General features: G+C 37.5%; 1 protein-coding gene and 1 long non-coding RNA gene across 3 annotated transcripts; one reads left to right on the top strand and one right to left on the bottom strand.

Annotated features, from left to right (window-relative positions):
• Positions 1–569: 569 nt before the first annotated feature.
• NUP107 (nucleoporin 107) lies at positions 570–27,480 on the bottom strand. Of its 2 annotated transcripts, none has more exons than XM_032688816.1 (28): positions 27,384–27,480; positions 26,531–26,616; positions 25,109–25,198; positions 21,621–21,736; positions 19,693–19,828; positions 19,064–19,167; positions 17,259–17,386; positions 16,890–16,938; positions 15,570–15,641; positions 15,002–15,090; positions 14,075–14,153; positions 13,019–13,132; positions 12,016–12,106; positions 10,796–10,872; positions 10,228–10,287; positions 9,707–9,852; positions 9,552–9,600; positions 8,495–8,564; positions 7,953–8,071; positions 6,257–6,295; positions 5,673–5,823; positions 4,523–4,629; positions 3,491–3,593; positions 3,155–3,315; positions 2,837–2,962; positions 2,039–2,152; positions 1,584–1,751; positions 570–899 (listed from the first exon to the last, which is right to left on the bottom strand). In XM_032688816.1, exons 1-28 carry the CDS (start codon positions 27,443–27,445, stop codon positions 792–794), a joined length of 2,814 nt encoding a protein of 937 aa, XP_032544707.1. In that variant the 5' UTR covers positions 27,446–27,480; the 3' UTR covers positions 570–791. The 2 variants fall into 2 exon arrangements, with proteins under 2 accessions (XP_032544707.1, XP_032544708.1); XM_032688817.1 differs by lacking the exon at positions 27,384–27,480 and adding an exon at positions 27,254–27,328.
• LOC116787314 lies at positions 11,985–18,748 on the top strand. The gene is made up of 2 exons (XR_004357242.1): positions 11,985–12,144; positions 18,580–18,748. It is a non-coding gene; the product is annotated as an uncharacterized LOC116787314 (long non-coding RNA).

Genomic DNA, 27,480 nt, shown 5'->3' with positions numbered 1-27,480 from the left:
AGGTAGACAGGTACAGCACAAACGAAGTTCTTTGTCAGGTGTCAGAAGACACCGACTGGGTGAAGGAGCCAGAGCCCTTGCCTGACTCCACTACAGTCGTGTCCTCTGCACTCTCGCGTTAAGGGAAAGGCAGCTAAATGTTTGTTTACACAAATAAACATGGTCAGAACAAGCTTTCTAAATAAACTACAAAATCTCAGGAGTTTCAACATATATGATCATCCTTGCTTTGGTTCAGCAGCATTTTAGCAATTCCATGATGTACAGTAGAACAGCACAAGCTCTGAAGCAAGGCTTCCTTCTCTTCTGAAGGGCTGGACGTAGCCCCTCACTTTTTGTTTTTTGGTGTTCCCTTCCTGCAGCCCCAGGTGTTTGCTTTCTTCTCCCCTACTTTCCATGTACGCATTCCTGCAGTCTCACTTTTCTCCTCACTGTACCCATGCACATTCTTTTCCTGCCAAGTAATGTTTCCAGTCTATGGGCAGCTCTTTTTGGCACATAGCAAAGAGGTTCATACAATCACCATATTTATATAATGACATTTCAGATTAGAACAAACAAACATTTTCTCTTTTTGAAGCACTTTTATTAGGAAAAAAATTATGAAAAAGGTTGTTTAACAAATCTCTGAAGTTGGTCAGAATTTTTCAAGTTTACATTGAAATCTGAGAGTTGGAGGTTTCCCCCAAAAAATCAGAACAATTTGTCCAAGTAATGGTTTTGTTGGTTTGTTTTTTAATGTAACCAGAATGTCCATGCTCAGAAGTTTTTGTAGGTATCTACATGAAAACCTATGACTGAATTTCATATCCCAAAGGATCAAGATCCTGGTCCAGAAGTATCAGAGAAGATTCCCTCAGCTTCTGCAGAAGCTTTCTGAGTTCTTCTTTTGAAAATACCTAAGAATAAATAATAAAACCCCAAACATAATAGTTATATTTATTTGCCATGAATATAGCTGATATTAAAGCAATGGTGGTTAATTAAGTTACTATTTTTTCCCTTTTATTTCTTTCTATTCAAGATAGTGTGAGCATCAGGCACTTCCGAATGACCTTTAGTAAGGCACAGGAAGCTAGTAGCAGCATCCAAAACCTGAAGGTAGGCTCAAGATAGCTCTGTCTCATTTTGAGGTTTTTTCCAGGCTTTAGGAGGAAAAGAAGGTTAGGGGTAAACAAGTGCAAACCTGCTTATACATTTCTGAAATGAAATGTTATTGTAAAATCAATTACAATTCTGCAGCTCAACTTAGAATCACAGATTTGTTTAGGTTGGTAAAGACCTTTAAGATCATGGAGTCCAACCTTTAAACTCCCATCCCAAAATTAGTAACTGCAGTATTCAGAAGAACTGCTTGTCAAAACACTGGCCATCATCTTCAGCGTTTCAAAGTTAACTCTTCGATTCCTTAAGTCAGAATACAAGGAAACCCTTTACTACTTGCCGTTGATAGGAAGCGATAAAGAAACTTAGGATGTTAAGGAACATATGGCATCTTCCTCTCTATATAGAAGCTTCTTACACAGCCAACCCACGGAGCCTTTAAATGAAAGCTGAGCTGCCTGCAGCCCTCACTAACTCACCGTGTAAAGCTTGTGCCGCTCAGAGGCGACCATGTCCGCCAGGCGCAGGCACTCCTGGTACTGCCCTGTGCTGTGCAGCACTGTGTGCAGTAAGAAGCACATCATTGGCAGGCATAGCTTACGCAGCAAAATCATCTGCTGTGTTCGTTCAGGGTCGTCCTCGGCATCCTAACCAGAGTAATACAGCATATTAGTATTATGAAAATCTACTTTTAAAAGGCAACTCAGCATAACCACATAATTAGTAGCATCAGAGGCAGAAAACTGGACTAACCAGCCTAGACTGGACTGTCAGATACGATTTGTATGGTAACTGAAGGGGAAGCAAGCTGTAACTGGTCACAGCAAGGCCAGAGCAAATTAAACAGGAACACATCAAACTAAAGGTGACAAGGGTACAACTGGGTACAATCTGTGCTTTGTGGTCTGTGTTGTGATATAAAAATTTATTTTACCTCTCTAACATCAACCATCCATCCTCCATCAACAAACAGCAACACATTATACATTTTCTCCTTAACATCAGCTGTAAGAGCATCCAAGAGGCCTTTCCAAATGCCATAATCCATCTGGCAAAGAAACAAAAAATAAACTACTGCAGAACAAGATGATTTCCAAGGCTATTTTAAAACAGACTCTTCACCAGCATGCAACTCCAATTCAAATTAGAATCTTCAGCCAGTGGCTAAAACTTAAAACCTGCTGCTAACAGCTATTTCCATCCTTGCTTAATTCCCTGTCCAGAGTCAGACAAATTGTTCAGAAGCAAAGCCTCTCGAGGCACATAATTTTAAACAACTTATTCTGCCATGCTTATAAAACAAACATTTGTATTAACTGAACACAGTATATTCATACTGGTCAGGCACGCAAAAGAACTTTTGGCAAAACAAAACTGCTGCATCTTTTAGAAAACAAAAGGTGATAAATACAAGAATAAAGAGTTAATAGCAAAATCAAGTGCTCAGATTTATTAATAACACTGACAATCAACAGATTATAATGAATATTTACAACTACATTACAATATCTTATGTAAAGCTAAGTCATATTAAAAAAGCAGAATTTATTGTGCAGTGCCATTATTATTCTATTGTCTTATACTACTCCCTTCAACCTAAAAATAGAATCATTTATAATAGAGTTCTTAAGCAATATGACATAGCAGTCTTCTACTCTGTTTCACTGAACTAAGACTGCCTCCTAAGCAAAACCATAAAAGTTTGCAGTAAATAACTTGCACTTCTACTTACCTCATACTTCTTTTCTTTATGTTCATGGGCCACTTTTTCAGTGAAACTTGCTTGTGGTAACAAAGATGGCTTCTGTGGAGCTGAGTTCATGTGTTTAAACCATTCGTTAAAGGTTTCATGGGCTTCCTGGATTGCATTGGAAACAGTGTTTGGACATTTTTGTCTCATATAATAACCAGAATGTCATTACATGCACAGCTATAATGCATCCAAAAATCAGAAGTTAAATTAAATGGACAAAGCTAGTCTTTAACCACCAAGGTAAACCCACCATTATTTCTAAGTAATAACTTGGAATACTGTATATTTGAAACTCACCAAATACGCACGAATACATAAATGTTCCCGTATAGCATTGTCATCTTCAGCTGGAAGTGGAGTATCCATTCCCTGTTCTTCCCACTGGTTATATATTTCTGCTATAGAATCTTGGGGAATCTTCACAAACACATCTTTTGCAGCTTCATGTTTCTTGGATGCTATGAGAATGTGAACTGGGTATCAACAGCTTTGCAATTTCCATGCCTTATTTTCATAAGCTGGCAAAGCCATGCTTTTAATAGACTAGATTCAAAATTATGTCAAATGTAGTGCCAAGAGCCAGAGAACAAAACCAACATTTAAAAAGTCTACAATATTTGTGAAGCTTAGTACCCAAGAACTTCCTCATGATTGCATTGCTTTGCTTAAGTGCTTCTGCCCTCTGTGCAGGATCAAATACGAGCCAGTCAATCACATCTATTTTCAGCTGATCTGCCTGTAAAAACCAACATAGAGATTCACTACCATCTCAAAAATACAGTTGATGTTACACACATTAAATCTGGTCAATGAAATACACAAGTTTGGAAAGCATTACAACATGGTAAGAAGGATTGCTCCATTCAAAAGCTTAGAAAACAATATCTGCAATATGGAATAATAAAAAAATTAATTTACAAGTGTTCCCAAGATACTGAGCATCATCTCTCAAAATTTTTTATGGATTACAATGCATTTTCATCAAACTTTAATATGAATACACTGTACAAATATGGTTTATGAAGCCCTTGCTATAGTCTTCAGAGGTGCCATCAGCTTGCACCTCCTGTGTTAGATAAACTACCTTTTTGTCTTAGACAGCTTAAACTTTGTACTGAACAGCAAAAAAATTGCCAAAAATTTGCAAACAATCAGTTGCTTTCTAAGCAGCACTTTGAATACAGGCTATTAACAGTACCTCACTGTCCCTAAAGTACTGAGTTGGATCCAGCCAACGCTCAATAGCGGTGAAAGGAAACTGTCAGTAAAGGCAGCATCTGCTGTATCTAGAAATATCACTTGAGCATGTTACAAGGCACATCTGAGATCCACAGTATTAATCCTCGTAATTCATAGAAGCTACAAGAACATCCTACTCTCAACTATGAGGTAGTTTGCTGCAGTCATTTCATGGGCTTTATCTTCACTTGATGTCTGCACACAGACATGGCTGCTGACCAACACACACACAAGGATCAAGGAGTAGCAGAAACAGAAGTTACGGATTTGTGCAATATCCTCACTCGGTCACATGGAAAGGACATTTCCCCAACAGGCTTTTTCAAGGCAATTTTCACCATTGTTGAAAGACATATGGATCATACATCTTCGAAGACTCCACAGTTGATTGCAAACTGGAATATCTGCTCTGCAAAGTGTACTCACCTCTGTTGTGCCTGTATCTAGCATTTGGTCATGGTGACTGAATTCACCAGCATCCTTCTTGCGGATGTTTTCAACAACAGTTTTTGTTATGGTTGCAACATCCAGACCTGGGTTAAGAAAGAACTGTGTAAGAACTACCATGAACTCAAACTTGACAAAAAATGAATTTCAGACTCCCAACTGCTGATCTTATTCCTTACTACTGGTAATTCTTATCAGTCTGTTCACACACATATTGTCAGAAAAAATTTTAAGCCTTTAAGCTGTGTAATTTATTGCAGATATTTTACAAGAATGATATTTGATATGAGAGAATATAAAATATGAGAAAAATAACAAGACAACTAACAAGTTTTTCAGTCTGTGCTGAGGACCAGCATATAGATATATTTGCTAAGACCACTGATTCCTACAGTTCTGACAGCAAGACCATGATTTGACAGGAATGTACCAGAAAAAGCTCAGAATAGCTCTTTTACAGATGCTTAAGCAGGATGTTTTATTTTTGTAAGCCTTAGCCCAGTTTAAAGGAAAATGACTGAAAAATGATTGAAGAGAAGTTATGACACTGAAATCTCCAGTAAATCTATTTCTTTGTGAATTTTGAGTGGCACAGAGGAATTGTCAAGCAATGGACAGTATGCTGCTTTGTTGTAGTCCCTTTCGGTTTGACGTATAGGCCTGGTAGGAAGATCACCATTAATGCAAACAACCCACCACGGCTAAGAAAATGCACTATAAATAGAACAGAAGAATTGAGATACTCATAACCTTCCTAAATCCACAAACAGGTATATATTTTTATAAATAGTTCTCTGAAATAATACGATCACATCAACCTTCAGAACCTGTATTTGAAACAGGCAGCTGGCATTTAGTTCTTGCTGTGTTTGGACATAATCCAGCAGCCAGTGATATTTAGTTTAATTCAGAAAATAACTTCAATTCCAACTTAGTTAAAACACATTATATACCTATAGTTAAAACACATTATATACCTTGAAGAAGTGATCAGTAAATTAATTTTATTTAATTGAAAAATAGAGAGACACAGAAAGGAAAAAGTATCATATTTGTAGCTAGGTCTTGGAGCAAAAACACAAAAGAACCTAGGATATAAAATGATAATAGGAATTTCAGGATCTCTCACCTGCATCTTTTGCCAACTCAAGGCAGTGGTGGCGTTGATCACTTTCAGTAACATCTTCAAGGAATAAAGCATACTGAGCAACGGCGAGCTCTGGGGGCAGGTGGCTCACATAAAATGCTATTAAGTCTGTGTGCTTCTCAGATACCATCCGCTGCAGAATAAAAAGCAAATATACAGAACAAGAAGCAAATATATATGAAGCAAATATATAGAAGATATCCATTACTATATACATATATATATAATATATAAACATACTATATTCCTCTGTGTAAACGCGTGTGTTTACACTTAAGTAAAAACATGTATTAGGTAAAAACGTAAGTGTATAACAAACTTCTGATTATTTTATCCTGATATAGGAAAATTCCACTCAGCTTCTAAACAAGGATCAATAAAATGGTCTCTTATTTAAGAACTGCTGACAGAAACTCTGTGTATTAGGCAAGCTTCCATGTATCTCTCCAGAAGAGAGCATTAGCTGCATCATATCTCTTTTCATCCTGTAACCTTAAGTTTCCTTTTCTTCCTCCTTTATGTCTAAATTACATTAGAGAAAGCAAACTGTATTTCTGAAAGCTTACCTCAATGTAGGTCTTTAGGACTTCAACAGAAACTTCCTCCTTATTGCAAACAAATATAAATTCAATTTTAAATCAGATAATGTGGAAAATAAAGTAAAAGATACTTTACAGGCTAACACTATTAAAACAGAACAAGGTTATTTCCTTATTCCTGCTTCAGTCATCTACACAAACAGGTTCAACTGGAAGAACTGTTTCTCTTGGAGAGTAATTAAAAAGAAATAGATCTTCTAATTCAAAGATTTAGTGTTTCAAGGATTTTCTTTTTCAGCAACTCGATAATACAGTCTTTAGTCTAATTGGGATGTTACTTTTTAAATATTTTTTATTTCTTTCCATTTTACTATATTTTTTAAATTAATAAACAAAATGTCAGGCATACAGATTACTATTGCAGTGTACTACAGGCACTGTTTTATTATAGAAAATTATAATGTAATAGGGTATAAATATCACCTTGCTCATACTATACTATACTAAATAATAGCCTATACTAAACAACCAAAGTATAGTCTGAGCACCTGGAACAGCTTTAGCCAAGACTCAAGTGTTTGTTGCTGTCAAGAATTATAATTTTATTTTTATATATGTAAATTAAAGACCTTCATCTAAGCATATACTGATATGAAATGTATACAAACAACAAATAATGAACATTGCAAAAGTCTGCACATCTGCCTCTTCTCCCTGAAGTCTACTGAGGGTTGATTGAGCTGTCCAGTAAATTCACCTACTCAAAATTCTGGAGGTAGAATCAACAGTTATTCACAATCTCACAAGGGAAGTCATGTAGGAAATTGCCCCTTTTTTGTCCCCTCTGTTAAACATATGCTAATGGCTAGTTGTACTACACTTTAGCCTAAGACCTACTCTGTCAAATTTTATGTCTGGCTAAAAAATTAGTACATATACATACATACATACATACACGCACATTCCTCTTATTTAGCTAAATGTTAACTGATTTCAAAATAAATTTCAACATGGGAATAAAACAATGATTGGAGGCATGAATAAACATCATAACTCAGAGCTGTGTTTAAATCATCTAATGAAAAGACACATTTGCCATTTGTCAAAAGATGTTACATTCAGAAACCTATTTGTTACATAAGGGCTTCTAAATTTTAAAATAGTAGAAAAGGAGAGCTTGTAATTACTTGTGATTTCCTCAGAAAAGAGTAATTACAGATATGTGACCCATCTGCATATTTAGCATAAATAGGCTAGGTAGCTAGTAAGCCATACTTAGTTCATATTTTGAGATAATATGAAAGTTTCAGCTAGTACTAACTACCTCAAACAAAAACATATATAAGCTTACAGCAGCAACGCATACAGTTCCAACAACTGTCTATAAGAACAGGTTATATTCAAAACATTTTGGCTGCTATGAAGAAGCCTAACACTGAAGTCTGAGTCAGGACCTTCTCAATGAAGGGCTTATGAGTAAAATCCACCATCCTCAAAAAACAATTTTTAAGTTGAACTGGAGGAGAGGAGGATGCTCTTTTCTCATTTTGGCTGTTGTATTTGGGCTCCAAGATCAACAAATACACTATTTAAGCATACAGCTCCTCATCGGCCTGGAAGTAATTTACCATCCCTCTATGTTGTTTTGTCATTTGCACACAAGCACTTCTACTTCAAAGACTAGCTACTGCTATGACAACAAATCAAATACAAGAGAACTTACCTTAGTCTGCATACCCAGAGTGCGGAAAAACAGAATAAGATGCGTCATGAAACGAAGGAGGTGTCCTGGGAGCACACTTCTGTCTTTGGAAAGCCACCTGCTGAATTCTTCCATCAAACCTACAGACACCAAGGAAATGTCTGTATTAGCCGTATCACGGGGGAAAACCCAAAAAAATATTTCAAAATTACGCATTTATTCAATAAATGCAATTTAGCCTCAAAAGTCCAACAAAACAGAACAGCAATAATTTTGGAAAGACTTGGCTTAAATCCCTACTGTATGTATTTTATCATTTCTCAGGAAAAGTCTTGCATATATCCTAACACATTTACATGATTTCATGACTTCTTTGAAAACTACCTTATATGTCAAACTGCAGAAAGTCAAACTACACAAAGTCCCTACTGTTTTAGAGCTCAGCTTTAAGGCGGAGTTTGCCTACTGCGTGCTTCTAATCCATTCACATTAAAGTTTCTGGAAAGGTCACTCAAAATAATGTAGTCAGTTGACAATTAAAAATCACTTAGAGAAAAGCTCACCATCCACATCTCCCAGTATAATGAATTTCTGAATCACATGATAGTGTTCTTGATTCTCCTCTATAACCCTCTGGAGACAGAAAAAGAAATTTCAAACTTTGAATAAAATGTATGAAGAAAACAAACTTATAAATAAAGCAAAAGTTCCTCAGGGAAAAAAAAAGCTATCCTATTTCAAAGGGTATTCTTCATAAAGACCAAGAGAAAAGGCACTTGCTATCTCCATGTCAAATTACAAGAATATCGACAAACTGAAAGAAAGAACCTGAATATAGATCTGTGCAGTTAATACTTTCATGGAAGAGATCCAAGACTAAGGGCTTTTTGCTCTGAAGAGGAGAATAAACAATGATGTTACAGATAACAGATTCTACAAAGTCACAGAATAATGTGAATAAATCCCTAAGGAAAGGCCTGTGAAAGCTACTTGAGGAAGAAGATATTTTTTTTCCTCCGCTATAGAGGAATTAATGCATTAATACAAGAAATGCAATCCAAACACACCTGTAAATTTGCTATATGGTGAGGACTGCACTGTGTTGCAATGGCAAATGTGGCTGGGTGTATCTGTAGCTGACTGCATGTCTTTGTCTTAGCAATATGTGTCCATGCCATCAAATAAAAGTAAGTGTAGTTTCAATTTAATCATTGCAAAAGCAAACATGCTTTTGAATTTTGAAAGGTCTGTTCTGAAATATGCACACAAACCTCCTATAAAGAAAACGCAATGTAATCAATCTTCAAACATTCTGTCAGGGTTAAATAGTTGATTTACTCTTGTCTGCTTTGTATATCCAAAACCACTTGACAGTCAGCTGTTTCTTTAGCACATGCAGCTGGTTTGGCAGATACAGGGCAAGACAAAATCTGTATAATTTTCATCATTAAAAGGTGGCAATATACTTGAATTGAGAAATAACACATTATAGAGGTAGAAAATATAAAATTAATCATTGTGCATATTTGAGCATTTCATCAAATAGTGCAGTAAAAACAGAACCCTGTGATTAGTTAAAAATGGTAAACAGGGAGGAGAAACACTGCAATTATTACATACCTTTTTGTCTGTTGCCTGAAGTTCTTCAAAAACCTTTTCAGAAGTCCAGCTTCAAAGTAGGAGAGAAAAGACAAAAAACATTACCTTGAATATTCCAAAGAGATCATACAGGATGCTTTGTTGAGTGTAGGAGCATAATTTTACTTGAAACTTACTTTGTTTCTAAATAGTCTCTAGGGAGTTCTTCCATCTCCTCTGCAGTTACCACGGAGGTTCGTATTTCCTGTTCAACTAGAGTGTCCACCATGACCCTGAAATATGCCCAAACAGTATCTTCCCAGGTATCACAAACTGGAAGAAGCTACAGATTAAAAAAAACAGAGCAAAAATTATCAAGAGAGGGAGAACTATCTCCCAAACACAGCAACTATAATTTAGGATCAGATTTTTGGGCACCAAAGCAGACTAATAACCATCACGAACAGCAGCCTTTCCTTCATATCAAAGCAGGATGACTGAAAAGTCAGCAGGAATAATACTAAGAAAAGACTATCATATATTTAGTTAAGACACAGTCCTACAAGGAGCAGCAGTGTTTGCCATTGTCCTGTTTACTACATCTTTAAAAGTACAATAACCAGTAATTGCAATATTTCTGATGAAATCTGATGATATCACTGTCATATACGAAAAAGAAAATGCACAACTACCAAACAATCTAGGAGGTTTGACCTACCTGTTTGAGGTTTCCACTCAGGGCTGCATAGATTGCTCTTTCATACCTATTAAACTGCTCCTAAAATAAATAGTAAAAATACCCAAACTTTTAATTACAAAGCATTTAAGTTTTCTAGTCACTTTACATTAGATTAATCCATTGGAAAATGTTCCATTTAACAAATAGAAAATCACAGGGGACACAAGGAGCCAAAACAAGAATAGCAAGTGACTTTCCCTTCACTAGCATCCCCTTGTAACTTACCTGAAAAATCTATATTGACCTGGAAAGAAAGTAATGTTTTTCCTTTCTCATTTAATTAAGTCAAGATGAAAGTCAAAGTGTCAGTGGTTTTACTTTCAACAAGAAAAAAAAAGGAACTCATTTCCTGAAAAACTGCTGCTGATTATGTAGATTTCTCACTACAGTACATAAATATGTTATTTCAGAAGTCCTCTTAGAAGCATTAATTGTAAATCCTATAAGCAGCAAACACAGAGAGGGTAGGTTTACTTAAAATCATGTTTCAGAGTTCAGGAAAGTTCAAATGCATGTGTTAATATCAAGCAAACCAGCATTATCTTACCTCTTCAGCCATACGCCAACAACAAATTTTCCAAATGCACCTGTATGGATTGCCTTGAACAGGCTCCAGCTCTTTTCCTACATGCAAAGAATAATAATAAAAAAAAAAAAAGGCAGAGGGTGCGAGGAACAAAAGAAAAAAAATGCTATTAAAAAAAGAGAACCCAGTAACAGGTAAAGCCTATTTTCTGTTATTAACCCAATTTCAATAGCTTTGAAACTCTTCCCAAAGCATTTTGATGCTTTTGACTGGGTCACAAGGTGGCTATTCTGGGAAGTTTGGTAAATTTGTATCTATAAGTTACAGTATTTTTAAAGCTTGGCTGCTATCTAGCTTTGAAGAAAATTATTGTTTTGGCTATAGTGTATCTACAATGTCAACATTTGGAAAAACAACAAAGTTAAGGAAAAAAAAGGAATTTTTATATCTTAAGGAATCAAAACTTTTAAAAAACGTCACTGTTTCAGTGCTGCTATTTTGCATGCACCTGCATGAGGGCATTCAAACCCATATAACAGCAAGTTAGGTAGGTAGATTCAAAACAAGCCCAGGACACTGGTGTAGCATGCAGATAAAAGTGACAGGCTATTGGGATTTGAAAAGTAGGAAAGCATTATGCCTTCCACTCCCACCTATACCCAACACTTAGACTTGTTCTTAAATTCCTTGCTAAATCCTGCAATGTCCTGAGCACAGAGAGAAGCAAGGCACTGTGTTATAAATGGGACCGTGTTCAAGGAACCTTAGTACCAAGGAAAAAGGTAGTTTAATAATTTTCAAGTATTTTAAAAAGCATCTCTATTTCCTGCACTTGCATTTGCTGAACTCCAGCCCTACTACACCTTTCTGAAGATACAGAGTCCAATTTGAGTTTGTAAGCAACAAAATGTGTACTAGACAGCACAAGTCAGATGTTAAGAAAATACAGACTGAAGTATTATATGGAGGTGGAGAAGATCTGTCTGGAACTCTGAGATGTCTACTTCCTAGTGATTATGGCTGATTTTAAAAAAGAAAGTGACTTTAACATATTTAGATGAATTCAGTAAACTCGTACTTTCTTCAAATTAGTTTTTACACGTTAACAGACATGGGAAAATATTTTAGATACGAAAAAGGCTCTTAAGAAACAGCTATTTCTCTTTGCCACAGACAGATATTAAGAGAAAGCCCTCTGCTCTATTTTTATATCTGTCTCAAATGCACTTTGGAGCAGATACCTCCATTTATGTTTGGATCATGATATAATTTCCAGCCTTCCAAAGTTGCAGCTCTCCAGGCCTGACCACATCGTTTGCATAAGCGCTGTGCCTGAAAAATAATGGATTTTCTCAGCAACACACTTTAAGGTAGGAAAAACTCCAGTTTCTTCTTTAAAAATGTGAACATTATTAAAATAGTTAATTTGTGTAGATTCTAGTATGTGAGAAATAAGCACAGAGGATCTTAAACTCAAAACAATGGAAAGATTTCAAAGTAAATGTCATTCACTTTTTTTTTTCACCAAACTTTTCAGTTTTTCAGTCAGTATTTATAGCAATGTGAGAAATGTGCTACAGCTTCATCTTTGTTAGCTTAAACAGCTACTACACATCCTTCTGATAAGTTTAAAGTGTTGTCCTGCTGCTTATATGTATAATCCATCCCTTCATGCAGTCATCTACTTTTCCATTTGACTTAGAACCCCAACTGAAGCTGTGAATTTATATTCATGTTCGTAATGCCCTGCAGCAATATGCTCACATTCCCATAATATCAGACAATGAATAGATGTGTGCTGTATTGGAACAGAATATGAGCAAGTAACCATATTCCTAAGACTAAGGTCTTTGCAACAAGATTCTCAAGTCCCCTTTCCCTCCCCTTACTCAACTGCCATTATATATACATGCGTGATAATCCACTGATGATTATAAACACAGGAAGTTCTTTAAAACATTCCGTGTGTTTTCTGGCAGTATTTAGTATCAAGCCACAAGAGTGAAAAAATATTGTCAAACAACCAAAAAACCCCAAAGTACATTTTTTCCATAACATCTACTCTATGCCCAAAATTACTTAACTAAAAGCAAGATTTCATTAAAATGCTAATTTAGCACTCAATATTGACAACAAATTGAAAATCATCACAAGCCAAACTTAAACAGACATTTTAGTATACAGCTTTTCATTGGCTTTAAGAGTAAGATATTTTAAATCTTACTTAATTAAAAGTTATGCTACCTCGTCTGTCATTCCTGCTCTGATGAGAGTGAAGAGATACTTCAATAACCTTGCATCATCTTCTCGGTCCAAATCATCAAGTGGCAGTTTCTGTCGTATAGGAGCATCTGGATCCTGGGAGAAAAGAAGTCACCACTCATCCACACAATGCCTATATGTCTCTCCCATTAAATTCCTGCCCTGTTTTATAATTTGGATTCATTTTTTCATGTTTGCACAACAATCTGTACAATGCATGTAATATTGAGCATGATACTTTTCCGTTTTTCCTCTCTCATTTCTTTTATTCCTCTTCTGTCACTGTTCCTATTGAAAGAAGCCAATGCAATTTATTTATTCCACTGCCTTGTTATTTGCCCTAAACTTCTCATCTTCCAGGTCTCTTCTCACCTTCAAACATCCTTTCCCCTTCTGTCTATCCATCTACCACTGTTTCTCCTCCTCCACCTTCTATCTGAGAAGGCTTTTTACAACAGTGGCACTCGCTCCTATTTAATCCACACAGATTTTCTTAAGCCACTCACAACCTCAGATCACTCCCCAATTGAATCAATCTTCTACGACTGCTTTGCTGTCACTGGGGCAGTTCATTACCTCGTTCTGCTGGACAGTACTTTCTTTTCTTGCCTTCTCTCCTATTAGCTCTTACTATAGTAGCTCTCAAAGAATTGCTTTAGGACTTGGTTTCATTGTACTAGTCACTGCATAAAGACAGAATTCCCTTATTTGTAATGGCTCCAATGGCTCCCAAACATTTTTCTAAGCTTTTCTGGTTAGGAACATGAGTATCTTTCAGACATAAAAAGTCATAATAAAGCCCTTTACTTCACCAAATAGGCCACAAGTACTTGTGATGGGGGGTGGGGATATGGAAGTGACTCCTGAAAGAAAACAGAAGTCCACAGTGATCCCAAAAAGAACTTTTGAGGTGCCCTGCCTCACAATTTCTGTACTGATTTTTAGATAGCACAACTATCTAAGAATTGATGGAAGGCTGTGAAAATAGCTCTCTCTAACATATTTTGAAATCAAGCCTTATTTTTATCTAATACTTACCAACTCTGTTACCAGAGCTCGAGAACTTCCAATGTATGTACTTGACTGTCGCTGCTTCAGGGTATGCAGTGTGTTATCCCTGAAAGCAGTGGAATGTTTTACAGAAAACTTTTTTTAGTAAGCATCTTTTAATAAGACACAAATATTGAAAGATATTTTTTCTTACATGGAATATGTTTACAGAACAGACACTTGGTTTGGTTGATTTACTATGGACTGTGCTACTGTTGTGAAAATGCAACATTTCACAAGAGGTACAACATTGCAATCAATACACATATCTCTGATTCCTTTCAAAAGCATTGGAATCAATACACATATCTCTAATTCCTTTCAAAAGCATCCATTATTTCAATCATTCATGTATTTAACTATTAATTGATTTCTGCATAAGCAAAATTTCCCATTAGCATTCACTATAAATTCAGTCAAGGACAGAAATTCAGCTTAGGATAAACATGATTCCAAAAGCCTATATTCACTGGCCATTAAAAGCAGGTTTATAAAGGTAGTCTTTGGTCTTTTCTGCCATATCCATCAGTGATAATAAAGATGACAATAATGGCTTCTAGTGAAGGGTCATAAAGGGACAACAAGTACTTCAACAGGCAAAAATTAAAGCCAGACAAAGAACTGACCACCTGAGAAACACATAAAAGTAATCCTCATCTATGTTAAGATTAATTTAAACTGGTTTGATGGTTTTTCCTTCCATCCTTGCTTCCTAAAATGCAGTAACTGACTTCTGAGCAGAAGATATACTTCAGCAGACAGGTAAGAAATCTCAATTTTTACATCTCTGACTTTGAAGAAAAGAAGTGAATGCAATGAACAACTTAAAAAATCCACTTTCCAAAAGCGATTCTGTGATTGTGAATCTTACACTTGATGAGAGCATGTATATAATTAAAGAAAGTCTGAACTCACCAATATACTGTTTTTGCATAAAACTCAATATTATCGGAGAAGTCCCCAATTTCATCCTTAGCAATGCTCTCTAGCCAATCTACCACCAGCTGGAATAAAATTAAATTGCATTTTTAAAGCAAATATGTAACAAATAATACTTTTACTGTCTTCCTCTCATTTCTGTATCTATTTGTTATCTACTCAGCAACCAAAAGGCATACAAATCCAGAAGACTATTTCACTTGCATTTTAAGGATCCAGTATGAAGGTTGTTGGCACTTAATCTCTATTTCTCATTGGATGCTGCAGTTTACTACAGTGCTATTTAACAGTTTATTAATCACAATCAACAGTAACAGACACTGCAACTGGGAACAGCTCTCAGCCTTTCACTGTCCCCAAGCCAGACTGAAAAAACATCCTGACCATTAGAAACTAGAGAGCATTATTTTTATGCATACAAGGAATACTACACTTAAGTGATATGAAAAAAAAGTATTAGAAACAACTTCAAAAAGTGCATAGACCATTAGTGTTATAAACATTAATCTATTTTCATTCTCATATTAAAAACTTTCCGTCATACCTGACTTTGTCGAACAAGTGAATCTTTCTGAAACAAGTTGTCTACATTTGTTTTTTCACTAGCAGTTAAAACCTGTTTAAGAAAAAGCTGATTATTACTTCATGGAAAAGAAAACTACTGCAAAAAAGGAATATCAAACTGAACACATAGTAATTCATAAACTTTCTACAAGTTCAGTATGCTATCTCTCCCCTCCCCCTTTTTAAAAAATGGATGACACTATAACTTGTTTTATTTGGATGATCTTTTACATCCAGTTACACTAAAAACTGTAATAATGAGATTCAGCATATAATTCACAAATTTATGACCACAGAAAGACTCTACACAGTAGATCCACGGATTCCACTGGCTGCACTCATATCATCCTAAATCCCATTTGTTACTATACATTAAAAAGATGAGATTTTCCAAGATCATGTGCACATTTAACATAAACAAGTGTGAAAAAAACCAAAAAAATAAAACCAGAGCCCTGATCTTTCTATCTGATCTCCTGCACTAATTTAGCTTCCATTAGACTTGCAATAAAAAGAGAACAGGAGATGCATTTTTCTAAATTACACAGATAAGAGGAGACTGGGGTTTTTTGGCACAACAGTGTTTAACAGTGACAACTTAGCACTGGGAATTCTAGAGTAAGCTATTTTATTTTCAAGAAGAAAGCAACTGTGATCACAAATTTTACAAAGGCAGAGTCTTTTTACTTATTGTTTTGTCTTCCTAAGCAATTCTGGCAGCAAAGACTGGAAGCGCTGTATTGACATAGACAAGACGACTACAGCTGAAACAAGAACGCTAAAAAACCTGAATTTCTCTTGAAATAAACTGTAATCAGAATTGCAAAGGTTAGACAGTTTGAGACCACATGTGCTTCTTTTAGCCAAAGCAAAATTATCTCTGACTTATGGGAACATTACAGCTACTGATGCAGCTTTTAAAAATAAATAAATAGTTATTTCTAGTGAATTTAGGTTTGTCTTGTGCAGAGCCAGGAGTTGGATTCAATGATCCTCGTGGGTCCCTTCTAACTCATGGTATTTTATGATTTTCCAAGTGTATGTGGAATATTTAGGGAAATAAAACAAACAATAGTTTAGAATATTTTTTACACTAGCATTCTCTCTTTAGAACTGAATATTTAGATTTACTCTTCACAGTATACGAAATAATTTAATATTTGTCTTGATAAAAATCAGTCTCATTTTTCACCTTTGAATTTTGAGATTCTAAAAGTACAATAAAAGCATTTAGCCTGTATTTTGCTTATTTAGCTTCTTATGACACTTAAAAAAAAAAACCAAAAAGGTCCACACTCACTGTGATATCAAATGCAGTTTCATCTTCCAGTGCAGACTGTATTCTGTCTCTAGAAATAAAAGTGCAAAATGTTAACAATTAAAATAAAGCTGAGAAAATTTAACAGAATGCATGAGTAAAAATACTTTAAAAACATTTACAAAATTTAAAAAAAAAATACTAGAAGTTGCAAAGGTAATAAGAACAGTCCTCTTTAAAACTTTCATTTCTGTAAATAGATAATCAATAGACATATATCAGAACCTAGTTCCATAAACAGCTTGCTAATAGGTACTTAATTGCTTCACTCCCTATGTACAAACTCATACAAAACATATCCAAGAAAGTCATCTCTGTACAAAAACATAACACGCTTTTCAAAGGAATTACCTATAAAGCGAGGACAACAGTCTCCAAGTTACCATCTCCTGCTTAAGAAGCCACAAGACACTGGCAGTTTTGGAAAACTTTTGCTGTCCAGGAGTTGCCCGATAAACTATTTTCCCCAGTATATTCACCTGAGGTAGATAAATTTATACATAGTTAACACTGCCCATCAGTGTAGTTTTTTTCTAAATGCTTTCAACAACCCAGTTTCATTACCATCTCTTCAAAATAGGTAGACAATACATTGTAAATTCTCTTAATTAGTAATAAAAAAACCCCATTAACACAGACTAGAGGATATAAACCAAGAGAGTGGTTGCAGCCACCAAAATCCCCAGCTTTTTTCCCATCTACGTCAATATCAAACATGAAGTTAGCCCTAATGGTATTTGTGAGAACATTTATGCATTTATCCATGCCTGAAAGATACTTTTTCCTTCCTAGCTCTGTTAAATGAGGGAACCCAATCTGCTGGTTACCACATAATTTATAGTATCACCACAAAAAAATTCTACTATTTTTTCCTTTATTTACTATGAAGAACACTACACAATGAAGTCTTTTCCATTGGTAGCTAGTTCCAGAGCTCCTACTACTTCCAAGAAGAGTCCCAATCTCTTATATTTCAGGGGTACCCAATTCATCAGGCATCAATATAGTCATTGGTTTTCAAGTGGGAGATGAACAACAGATTTGGAGAAAAGGAATACGTGTACCAGTAAGATGCAAGAGGGGAGCACAGTTTTCTGTTCTCTTTTATTACCCCCCCCCCCAAAAATATGAAGAGTTTATGGCTGCTGGGAACCACTGGGCTAATCTGAGGGTACAGCTGAGAAGCAGCACGATAGCTTAGGGCTGCCCCTCCACTCGATGCCAAGCCCCACCAGAAACATCCAAGCTACACCTTAGAGCAGCATCTTTCACTGTACTCTTGTACATCCTTGGCAACATACAGTCAACTCCCCTCCGTTCCACAGGGCTTAAAACACCCACTCTATTATTCCCTGACCTTGTAAATGTTATCCATATTCTCCAACAGGAGTTCCACTGTCTCACAAAATAATCAAATTCACATTTATTTTCCTCTTGTCTGCTTCCTACCTGAGAACCTGTACAGTTGTGGTACATGCCTCATCAAAGATCTCAGCATTCTCTATCTCAGCCCCAGTAATACATTTGCACAAAAGATGGCTAGCAACCCTCCATTAAGAACAAATTTTCCTAACACAGACATAGGTATGAAGTCTCTTAAAAAAACTTAATCTGCACACCTCTCTTGTGATCAACACTTACTGACAGAAGCATCATAATTTCTTCCTTTCAGATTGTCAATCCCTGCTGATTCTGAACTGACAATCAAACGACCAGTCAAATGAAGAACTGTGTCTAAAATCAGAGACACCTTAGAGCCAATGCTGAGTCCTCTACGGCCAGCTTGTTAGTAACGTAGCAGAAAACTTAAAGCATCATAATACAATGATTTTATTTATTTATACCTGAGAAAAATAAGTACATTTTAATCCAGTTTATTAACATTAAGAAAAACATCTATACATCTGCTACTGTGTGTTGCCACTTGACACTTGCAGTGGAGTGGCAGCCAGAAGACATTTTTTAGTATTCAGCAAGCTACACCACGGGTATTTCTGTGCCAAAGTAGTGTATGAAGAAAGAGTGATGTTCATCATTGAGTGATACTCAATGCTAGCATGACTCGTAACACTGCAACCAGCTGGAAGATTTAAAGTATGTTAAGCACTGTGACTTCTCAGCAATACTGCTTTGAGAAGGGCAAGTAAACTACTTACCTGACTGTTACAAATATTTTCATACTCATCCACAAGATCAAAAATGGTAGTTGATGTATGCTTCAGGAAGGAATGCAGAAAATCTGAGTACATGCTCATAGTAGCTAGGACAGATTTAATAAAAAAGCCATATTAGTCAGATGCAACTTCATAAAAAAACCCCAACAGACTACAAAAAAATCCTTCTGATGACAAGGCATCTCATCTTTCACAAATTTAAATGAGAACAATGATGATATCAACTATTTAGATCCGATAAAGTCATAAGAACTTATCAGCTAAGACAGCAAGACAGACAGAAGCTATGAACTAAGTAAAATAATTGTAAAACTTTTGTTGTGGATATGTCATCTGCAAAAGTTTTAAAAGCCAACTCATTTGAGTGTCTCCACAGTCCACTAATCCAGTTGTGTCTGACATCACCAGAGCATCCCATTTTTTCCATCAGGTTCCACAGAAGACACAAATTCGCAAAACTGCAATAAACTGGAACAGCTTAATTTTCTGAACTTTTTCAACCAGACTCTTTTTGACTAAGAAATAGCAGCAAAATAATAGAGAAAAAAACCCAAACATATAAATTTATATCCCACAAATAAGATTATTATGAAAACTCCAGATTGTCTCACCAGCTTCCCCAGGATCATCCTCACGCAACAGTACAGCACTCATAGTGACATCTTCTGTCACACTGGACAGGTCTGGATTTACAAACATTCCTGTCTGCTGAGGCGAGAGTGCCATTGTCCAGTTACTTTCATCCAACTAAAACCACAAGAACGTAAAGAAAATAAATCGCAATCTCAGATATTACAAGCCTAGCTCCACGTTTTTTCCTTCTATATGAATAGTATATAAACAGAGAATCCTAAAAAACTAATAGTGAAATAACTGCATTTAGATAAGGTGCAACTAATGCCTTTAACAAACAGGTCTGAAAAGACAAATTTTAATCTGGAAAAAGAAAAATCTCATTTTTCCCCTGAAAATAACTAAAATGGAAAAGTTAATCTAGTAAACCTACCTACTTTAGAACATCAGGTATCACTTTTCATCGTAAAACAAATAAATCACTCTAAACTTTCATATTCTATTATGCTAAATGCTTAGCTAGTCTTTCAAAGTAAAAAGATCACAATATTGACCAGGTTCTAAAGCAGCTGTGAAAAGTTAAGCAAAATAGCTAAAATTTGAATCAATCATTAACCTGTCTTTCAACCTTCTTGGTGAATTGCTCAAAGCCATTTGATCAATCGCAGCAATATGTTTAAAATAATAGCAAGTATCAGAATATTAAAGGAGGAAATAAAGACATACCTATATTTTGTGGGGAGTATTTCAGGTGAGGTATTTCATAACATATCTGACACCAGAGCAGCAAAATGACCAAAACAGAAGACTGACTGTACATATACTGCACTGACAGGACAGCTTCCTAGAGGTGTTTCCATGCCAGAATTGCCTTCTCAGCAGCAAATAATACTATACAAAGACTTAGAGATGTGCCACTGGCTGATTGTTTTTCTGGACTCTTGTTTCTACCCACAGTACTCCTCTTGCCTGATCTCTCTCTGCCATTAATCCCCTCTAGCCAACCAGAACAGAATGCTATAGTCCTCCCTCCACAGAGTAAAAATAACAAACACAGTTCCAGCAAGATCATATCAGGTCTCTGTGGGAAATACAAAAAGGGCTGATGAGTGTTCTTATCTACCAGCAAGTAAATTTCCACAAGTAAAAGTCCTTTTTCCTGTCACCCTCCTCTGAAAGCCTTTGCCTAGTCCCAAATTTCCCCTACTAATCTAAACTGGATTCAAGTCAGAGCACTAAACGTTAACCTAAAAACGCATTCCACTCACCAAACATTAGCTAAAAGAGGCTCTGAATCAGAGGAAAAGTACCAGTGCTAAGAGCTGTATACATGTTGATCAACTAGGCCCTAGAAGGTGATAACTTATAAAGAAACAACTAAAAGGGAGAATTAATTAAAATGTATATACAAAAAGACATCTAAACTTCTTTTAAGTTAATTTAAAAATAAACAGATAAAATACTTCAGGCATCCCTACTGATAACTTTTCCAATCAATGTTTTTCCAAAAACATTGGAGTAGAAGATAATCAATGTCCTCTAAAAAGTCATCAGAAGAGCTTGTTCTTTGAAGCCCAAACTTTAACACCTAAATGAAGCCTAATACTGGAGACTGCTAAAATAAGAAAAATTCTCAAGTTTTAACTTGCTGACATAGAACAATTATCTTTAAAGAATTTGTAAACAAGCGATATCAGGATTTTTGTAGTCACGAGCTGATGTTATAAGGACCAGTTTAACACACATGGTGTATTGGGAAAGTCCTTAAAACCTCCTATTATTCCTCACTGCATCTTCTCAAAGAACAACACAGTAATAAATAACACCAGCAGCAAGCAGCAACAGTAGTACTAGGAAGCTTATACCACTGTTTGTCCTTGGTGCAAACAACACAGAAACGCTGTAAACTTGTAGTTTCTTATGTTTCACAGGAACAAAAGAGAAAAAGACGCTCTAACCATCTTACCATGGACAGATTGCCGAAAAGCCCAGAAGTTGGTAGAATCAGAGGAGATTTCCCTCCTGTTCCCAGGATGGCAGACATATCTGATGGCTTCATGGAGCTCCGATGTAGTGCAGTACCTGAAAGAGAGAGGTTTATATGTGACACACCTTCAGTTACTAGAGTTCATTGGTAAACACACATGAACACAAAGAGCAGTGCATCTCCAGTCACTCTTGGAAATTCGTCTCCAAATCCTTAAAGCAAAAGGCAACCACAAATCTGCTCTACTAAGCATTACATCTGCTCCAGATACTTCTGCACATCAATCCAGTGCCTAGTGTTCACAGGAATATCTAACTCAAGTAAACACTGCTTTGCAAGATAATAAATACCACATCCTATGACAACAGGGATATCCACCACAACAGACCTTCCTACAAACCAAACATCACAGAATTTCCATCAAGACAATAGCTACTTTGGTCCCCTTATCAATCACAAACAGCTTTGGAAGCCACCTAAAAATACTGATTGCATCAAGACAGTGACAGACAGGAGCTGTGTCAATAGTGGCAGAGGGAATGACATTTTGGTAGCCAATTTGGGGAGAGGAGTGCTTGTACAACTTTCAACAGCAGTTCCTGGTAATAAGACAGCTTCAGTCAGCATTGAGATCACTAATATTTCCTTTTGGTCTCCTGAAATCCAAGGCATCGAAAAATGCCCACAACAGCATACACAACACCAAAATAAAGGGCATGTCCTGGGGCTCCATCAGACTCCATCCAGTTTAGATGCAAAAGATCAAATGCCTATGGCACTTTTCTTTTTTTTTTTTTCCCTCCAGTGCCTAAGGTAAAGAGAACAGCAGAAGGTGCAGCCATCCTCTTGGAGCTTGATGGAAAACATACTGGCTAGATGATGATAAAAAAGAGGAATTCCCAATATGAATGCCTGAATGATGACAAAATAAAGATTACAGGAAGACACTGTGACAGGGAAAGGGGAGGTAAGCCCTGGTGATGACATGGAAATGTAAGGAAGGGGCACGTTTCTTTATTTCAGCCACAACTAGTGAGAGAGGCTCTAAGAAAATTACAGACCTTTTCACAGTATGTTTAGCATCAAGTCAACACTAAGAACAACAATGCTGACACATAAGTAGCTTCTGCTCAAGAAGAAGGCTGATGCTAACAGCATTTATCTTTGCTGCTGGTTGCCAAAATAGAAGCCAATAGATGTTACAGTAAACAAGAACAAGGAGGGGCTACACAGAACTCGGCAGGAACCTTGCAAAATCATGAAAAATCAGTCTCTCTGGAGCTTCATATCTTTGCACAAGTGCCAGTTACGGAAGAATCCCCAAACATGCTCCTAATATGGGTCCACTGATGCAGAACTTGGGATGAGACTGGGAGGTTTCAGGGCAACCTGACCCTAGCCACCATGTGTGGTTCCACAGCCTTTCTGTAAGGTGTGCTAATTTCTTCTTCTGCTAGTGGAGAGGGAATAATTAACTGATCCAACCAATAAATAAATATGCAGAAAGGTCAGCAACAAAATTAACCTGACAGAAAAAGAACGATGGAAAAATATCTGAAGTCACACTACAAAACCAGACAATCTTGAAGAATCAGAAGCTACTGCAAAATCAAAAGAAGGTTGCAAAAAGAAGGAAACAAACTGCTCACTAAAGCAGAGAAACTGAAATGATACCAGACACATTTTTGTGCCAAACAATGAAAATGAAGCTCAAACCCACTCTAAAAACTAAAGGGCAAAAATTCATTGTTAATCAGGAATAACATAAGCAAATAACTTATGAACATAAATGCTGCCTGCTACTAGGTGTTTTTTGTCCATTTTCAGAAACGTGTTTAACTGCAAAATCACAGAATCACCTTGTAGCTGAGTGTATTGGGTTTGCACAGCTAGGTTTTGGTAGTGAGGGTGACTTCTGTCAGAAGCTTCCCCCATGTCCAGCAGAGCCAATGCCAGCCAGCCCCAAGATGGACCCACCGCTGGCTAAGGCTGAGCACCTCAGCAGTAGTGGCAGCACCTCTGGGATAACAGATTTAAGAGGGGAAAAAACTGCTGAGGGAACAGCAGCAGCAGAGGGAGGAGTGAGAAAACGTGAGAGCAACAACTCTGTAGAAACCAGGTGAGTGCAGAAGGAGGGACAAGAGGTGCTTCAGGTGCTGGAGCAGAGATTGCCCTGCAGCCCGTGGTGCAGCCCATGGTGAAACAGCTGCTGTCCCCCTGCAGCCTGTGGAGGTCAGCAGTAGAGTAGAGATTCACCTGCAGCCCATGGAGAATCCCACACCAAAGCAGGTGGATGCCCAAAGGAGGCTGTGATCCCGTGGGAAACCTATGCTGAAACAGGGTCCTGTCAGGACCTGTAGCCCTGGGGAGGAAGGAGCCCATGCAGGACCAGGTTTGCTGGTAGGACTTGTGACCCTGCAGGGGACCCATGCTGGAGTGGAAGGGACCCAAACTGGAGTACTTTGTAAAGAACTACAGCCCATGAGAAGGACTCACATTGGAGAAGTTCATGGAGGACCGTCTCCCGTGGGAGAAATCCCACAATGGAGCAGGAGAAGAGCGTGAGGAGTCCTCCTCCAGAGGAAGAAGGAGTAGCAGAGATGATTTGTGATGAATCAATCACAACTCTCTTTCCCCAATCCCCTGCACCACTGGCAGGGGAGGAGGTATAAAACATGTGAGTAAAGTTAGGCCTCAGAAGAGGGAAGGTGTTTTTAAGTTTGGGGTTTATTTCTCATTATTCTACTCTGATATGTTTGTTAATCAACTAATTTCCCCAAGTTGAGTCTGTTTTGCCTGTGACAATAATGGGTGAATGATCTCTCCCTGTCCTTATCTCTGCCTGTGACTCTTTAATTACATTTTCTCCCCACCTTGTTCTGCCTGACGTGGGGAATCATAGAACAGTTTGGTGAGCAGCTGGCATCCAGCCAGGATCAACCCACTACACTGAGTTTGGAAGGAACCTCTGGAGATCATCTGTTCCAAGTCCCCTGCCCAAGGGTGTGTCAACTAGAAAAGGTTGCTCAGGACCTTGTCCAGTCAGCTTGGGTTATCTCCAAGGACAGAGACTCCACAGACCATCTGGGTAACCAGTTCTAGCATTCAACCCCCATTACAGAAAAAAAGTTTTCCTATGTTTAAACAGAATTCCCTGTATATGCTCTTGTGCCTATTGCCTCTTGTTTTTTCACTGGGCACAACCAAGAAGAGCCTGGCTCTCTTTTTACTCCCTGCCATCATTTATATACATTGACAAGATCCCCCAATCTCTTTCCCATAAACAATCCCAGCTCTTCTCAGTCTCTCCTGATCTGTCAGATTCTTCAATCCACTAATCAACTTTGTGGGCCTTCACTGGACCCATTACAGCATATCCATGTCCTTCTTCTTATGAATTGCTATTAATTATGAAGTACAAGTGTGTAAGTACTTTAACTAAACAGTGAGAGAGCAAGCAGTCTTACCTGGCTGGTGAAGCAATGAATTAGGAGTTCGGGAAAGAAACTGGCTTCTGGGTGTCATGTTTCCAATAGTGTCATCCAGGGATGTGAGAACTGATTAACAAACAAGTTAAGAAACACTCTCCTAAGCATGCTTTTGGCTCTATTTTAAATGATTGTGACTACTTGGAAAGGAAAAATGTTATGGAAATTACACCTCTTTCGGAGTAAAACAGAAAGTCCCATTCATAAGCCTGAGCTAGGTCACAAAATGTTTCACCAGAACCTTAAGGCTGGAGGGCTAAAAGGGACACCACAAAGCAAAGTTCAGAAATATGAACAGAACAGGTCTGGGACTCTTCACAACTGCTCAGAACAAAGAGAATCTTTATGCCCCATAAAGAGCTGCTTTATGCTACATCAACCAAAACACGAAAATCTGAGTTTGAATGAATTGTTTAAAAAAGTTCTCAGTTCAAGGTGCTCTGTTGCACTACTTTTCTTCTTCCTGTCAGCAATTAGGTTCAGTTAAGATATGCTGAATCATCACTGGTAACACAATATCTGCAAAAGAGCATAGAGCCATAAAATTAAGCTATAAAGAAGAAAACTCCTTTTTCTTTTCCAAAAACTCAGACATGGAATCAGCTATGGCTCACATAGTTCTCTGGGTGGACATCAACCTGAGTTCAGATGCCAAGAAAAACTATAAAACACGACACTATATAAACATTATGGCACAAGTTTAGGAGACAGGCAATGCAATATCTGTGCCATGACATTTAACCCACAATCAAAATAATCAATCTACATATAGGCAAGAACAATCTCTTACTTTCCCCAAAATCTTTTGAATAATCTGTTCTGAGCTATCACTACAACAGTTTTGACATGGTTTGAGACTACAATGTAAGAAAGAGAAGAGAGAAAATTCCATTCAGAGGAAATACTTTTGAGAAAAGGCAAAGAATTACATCTTTTGGCTTACTTCTACGTTCTTCTGTAAAGGACAAGTAACGTACTATGTTGCTGAAAATGCAGTACTTTTCGAAATGAAACTCATCCAGATTTCCTAAGTCACAGTCATTAACATCCCTCCCTACTAGTTTTTAGATATTGTAATTACAGTTTTGCTTTTGAACTTTTCTCCTTCTTAATGCATGAAAATACCACACAGAAAAGAAAACTGACTAGAGTAGGGGAAAATATGAGATAACTCAATAGCAGAATTTTGGCTGCAGAATACCTCAAAAGTCAGGTAACAATTTCATATTACATTCATATATCCTTCATTTTAAATGGGTATAAAGAGTTACTTACTGTATATTCAAAAACTATTCTCAACATGCTTAAAATCATAGCTGTAGTAAATATATATATATATCTGGTGAACACAGCAAGCAGCAGTCAAAGAGAAGACAAAAATTCTTTACAGAAAAAGGATACTAGAAACTCTTTTCTGAGAGCCTTGCTTACGTCCTGGTCTGACCATCTCTGCCTCGAGTGGTGATAACATGTCTTCAAAACCATTTCTAGAAAACAGCAACATAGACAGAAAGCAAGCAAGTGAATTCAAGCAGAAAATACAAGACGTTTTTGTTGCATCAAATTAACTCCACAACTAGGAAACTTAAAGTGTTAAGTCATTTCCAACTCTACTACTGATGTCCAGTTTCCTCTGCAGAACATCTAGCACTGCTTATCGGGTCAGGGAAACGATGTTTCCCGAAACCCCACACTTTGTTCCTTCTACACGACAACAAACCTTTTTTATCACTATTAAAAAGAAAAAAAAAAAAAAAAAAGAAGAAAAAGGTCAGTAAGAGATACAAGGTATGAAATTCAATTTGGAACTGAAAAGTTAATTTGAAAGAACAGCATGATTTCACTGTTTGATTTTTTCTTCGGATACACGCAATCACTATAGTACGCAATCACTACAGATTGGAAATATTCACGTGTCTTGCAGAAGAGAAAGAATCCGCTCCCAGTTACTCAGACGCGGGGGAGCCGCTCCCGGTGCGCTGTGAAGGCACCGCGGTGATGCCTCAGCAGGCCTGGCAAAGGCCTGGCCCCGCGATCCCCGAGCAATTCACGGCTCCTGGTTAATCCATAGATATACTCAAGAAGCAGCTCCAAGCTCCCGAGTGACACAAAAGCCCCCCGTACCCTCAGCAGCTGCTCCCACCCCGCTGCGTCTCGCAGCCCGCGCTGTGCGCGCCCGCTCCGCTGGGGCCCGTATCACACACGGCACAGCTCGGGACGGGGCACCGCCCGCCCCGCGCCCCTCACCCCTCACCTCTCCATGGCAGCGGCCCCGGCCCGGCTCAGCCCCGGCTCCAGCTTTCCGGGCTCCAGCATTCCCGCCTCCGCCAGCGCCGGCCCGCGCCCCGGAA

The sequence above is a fragment of the Chiroxiphia lanceolata genome, chromosome 5 (assembly GCF_009829145.1).
Source record: "Chiroxiphia lanceolata isolate bChiLan1 chromosome 5, bChiLan1.pri, whole genome shotgun sequence".
NCBI classification, from domain to species: domain Eukaryota; kingdom Metazoa; phylum Chordata; class Aves; order Passeriformes; family Pipridae; genus Chiroxiphia; species Chiroxiphia lanceolata.
The sequence above is the reverse complement of the archived record's forward strand: the minus strand, read 5'-3'. Positions and strand labels throughout refer to the sequence as shown.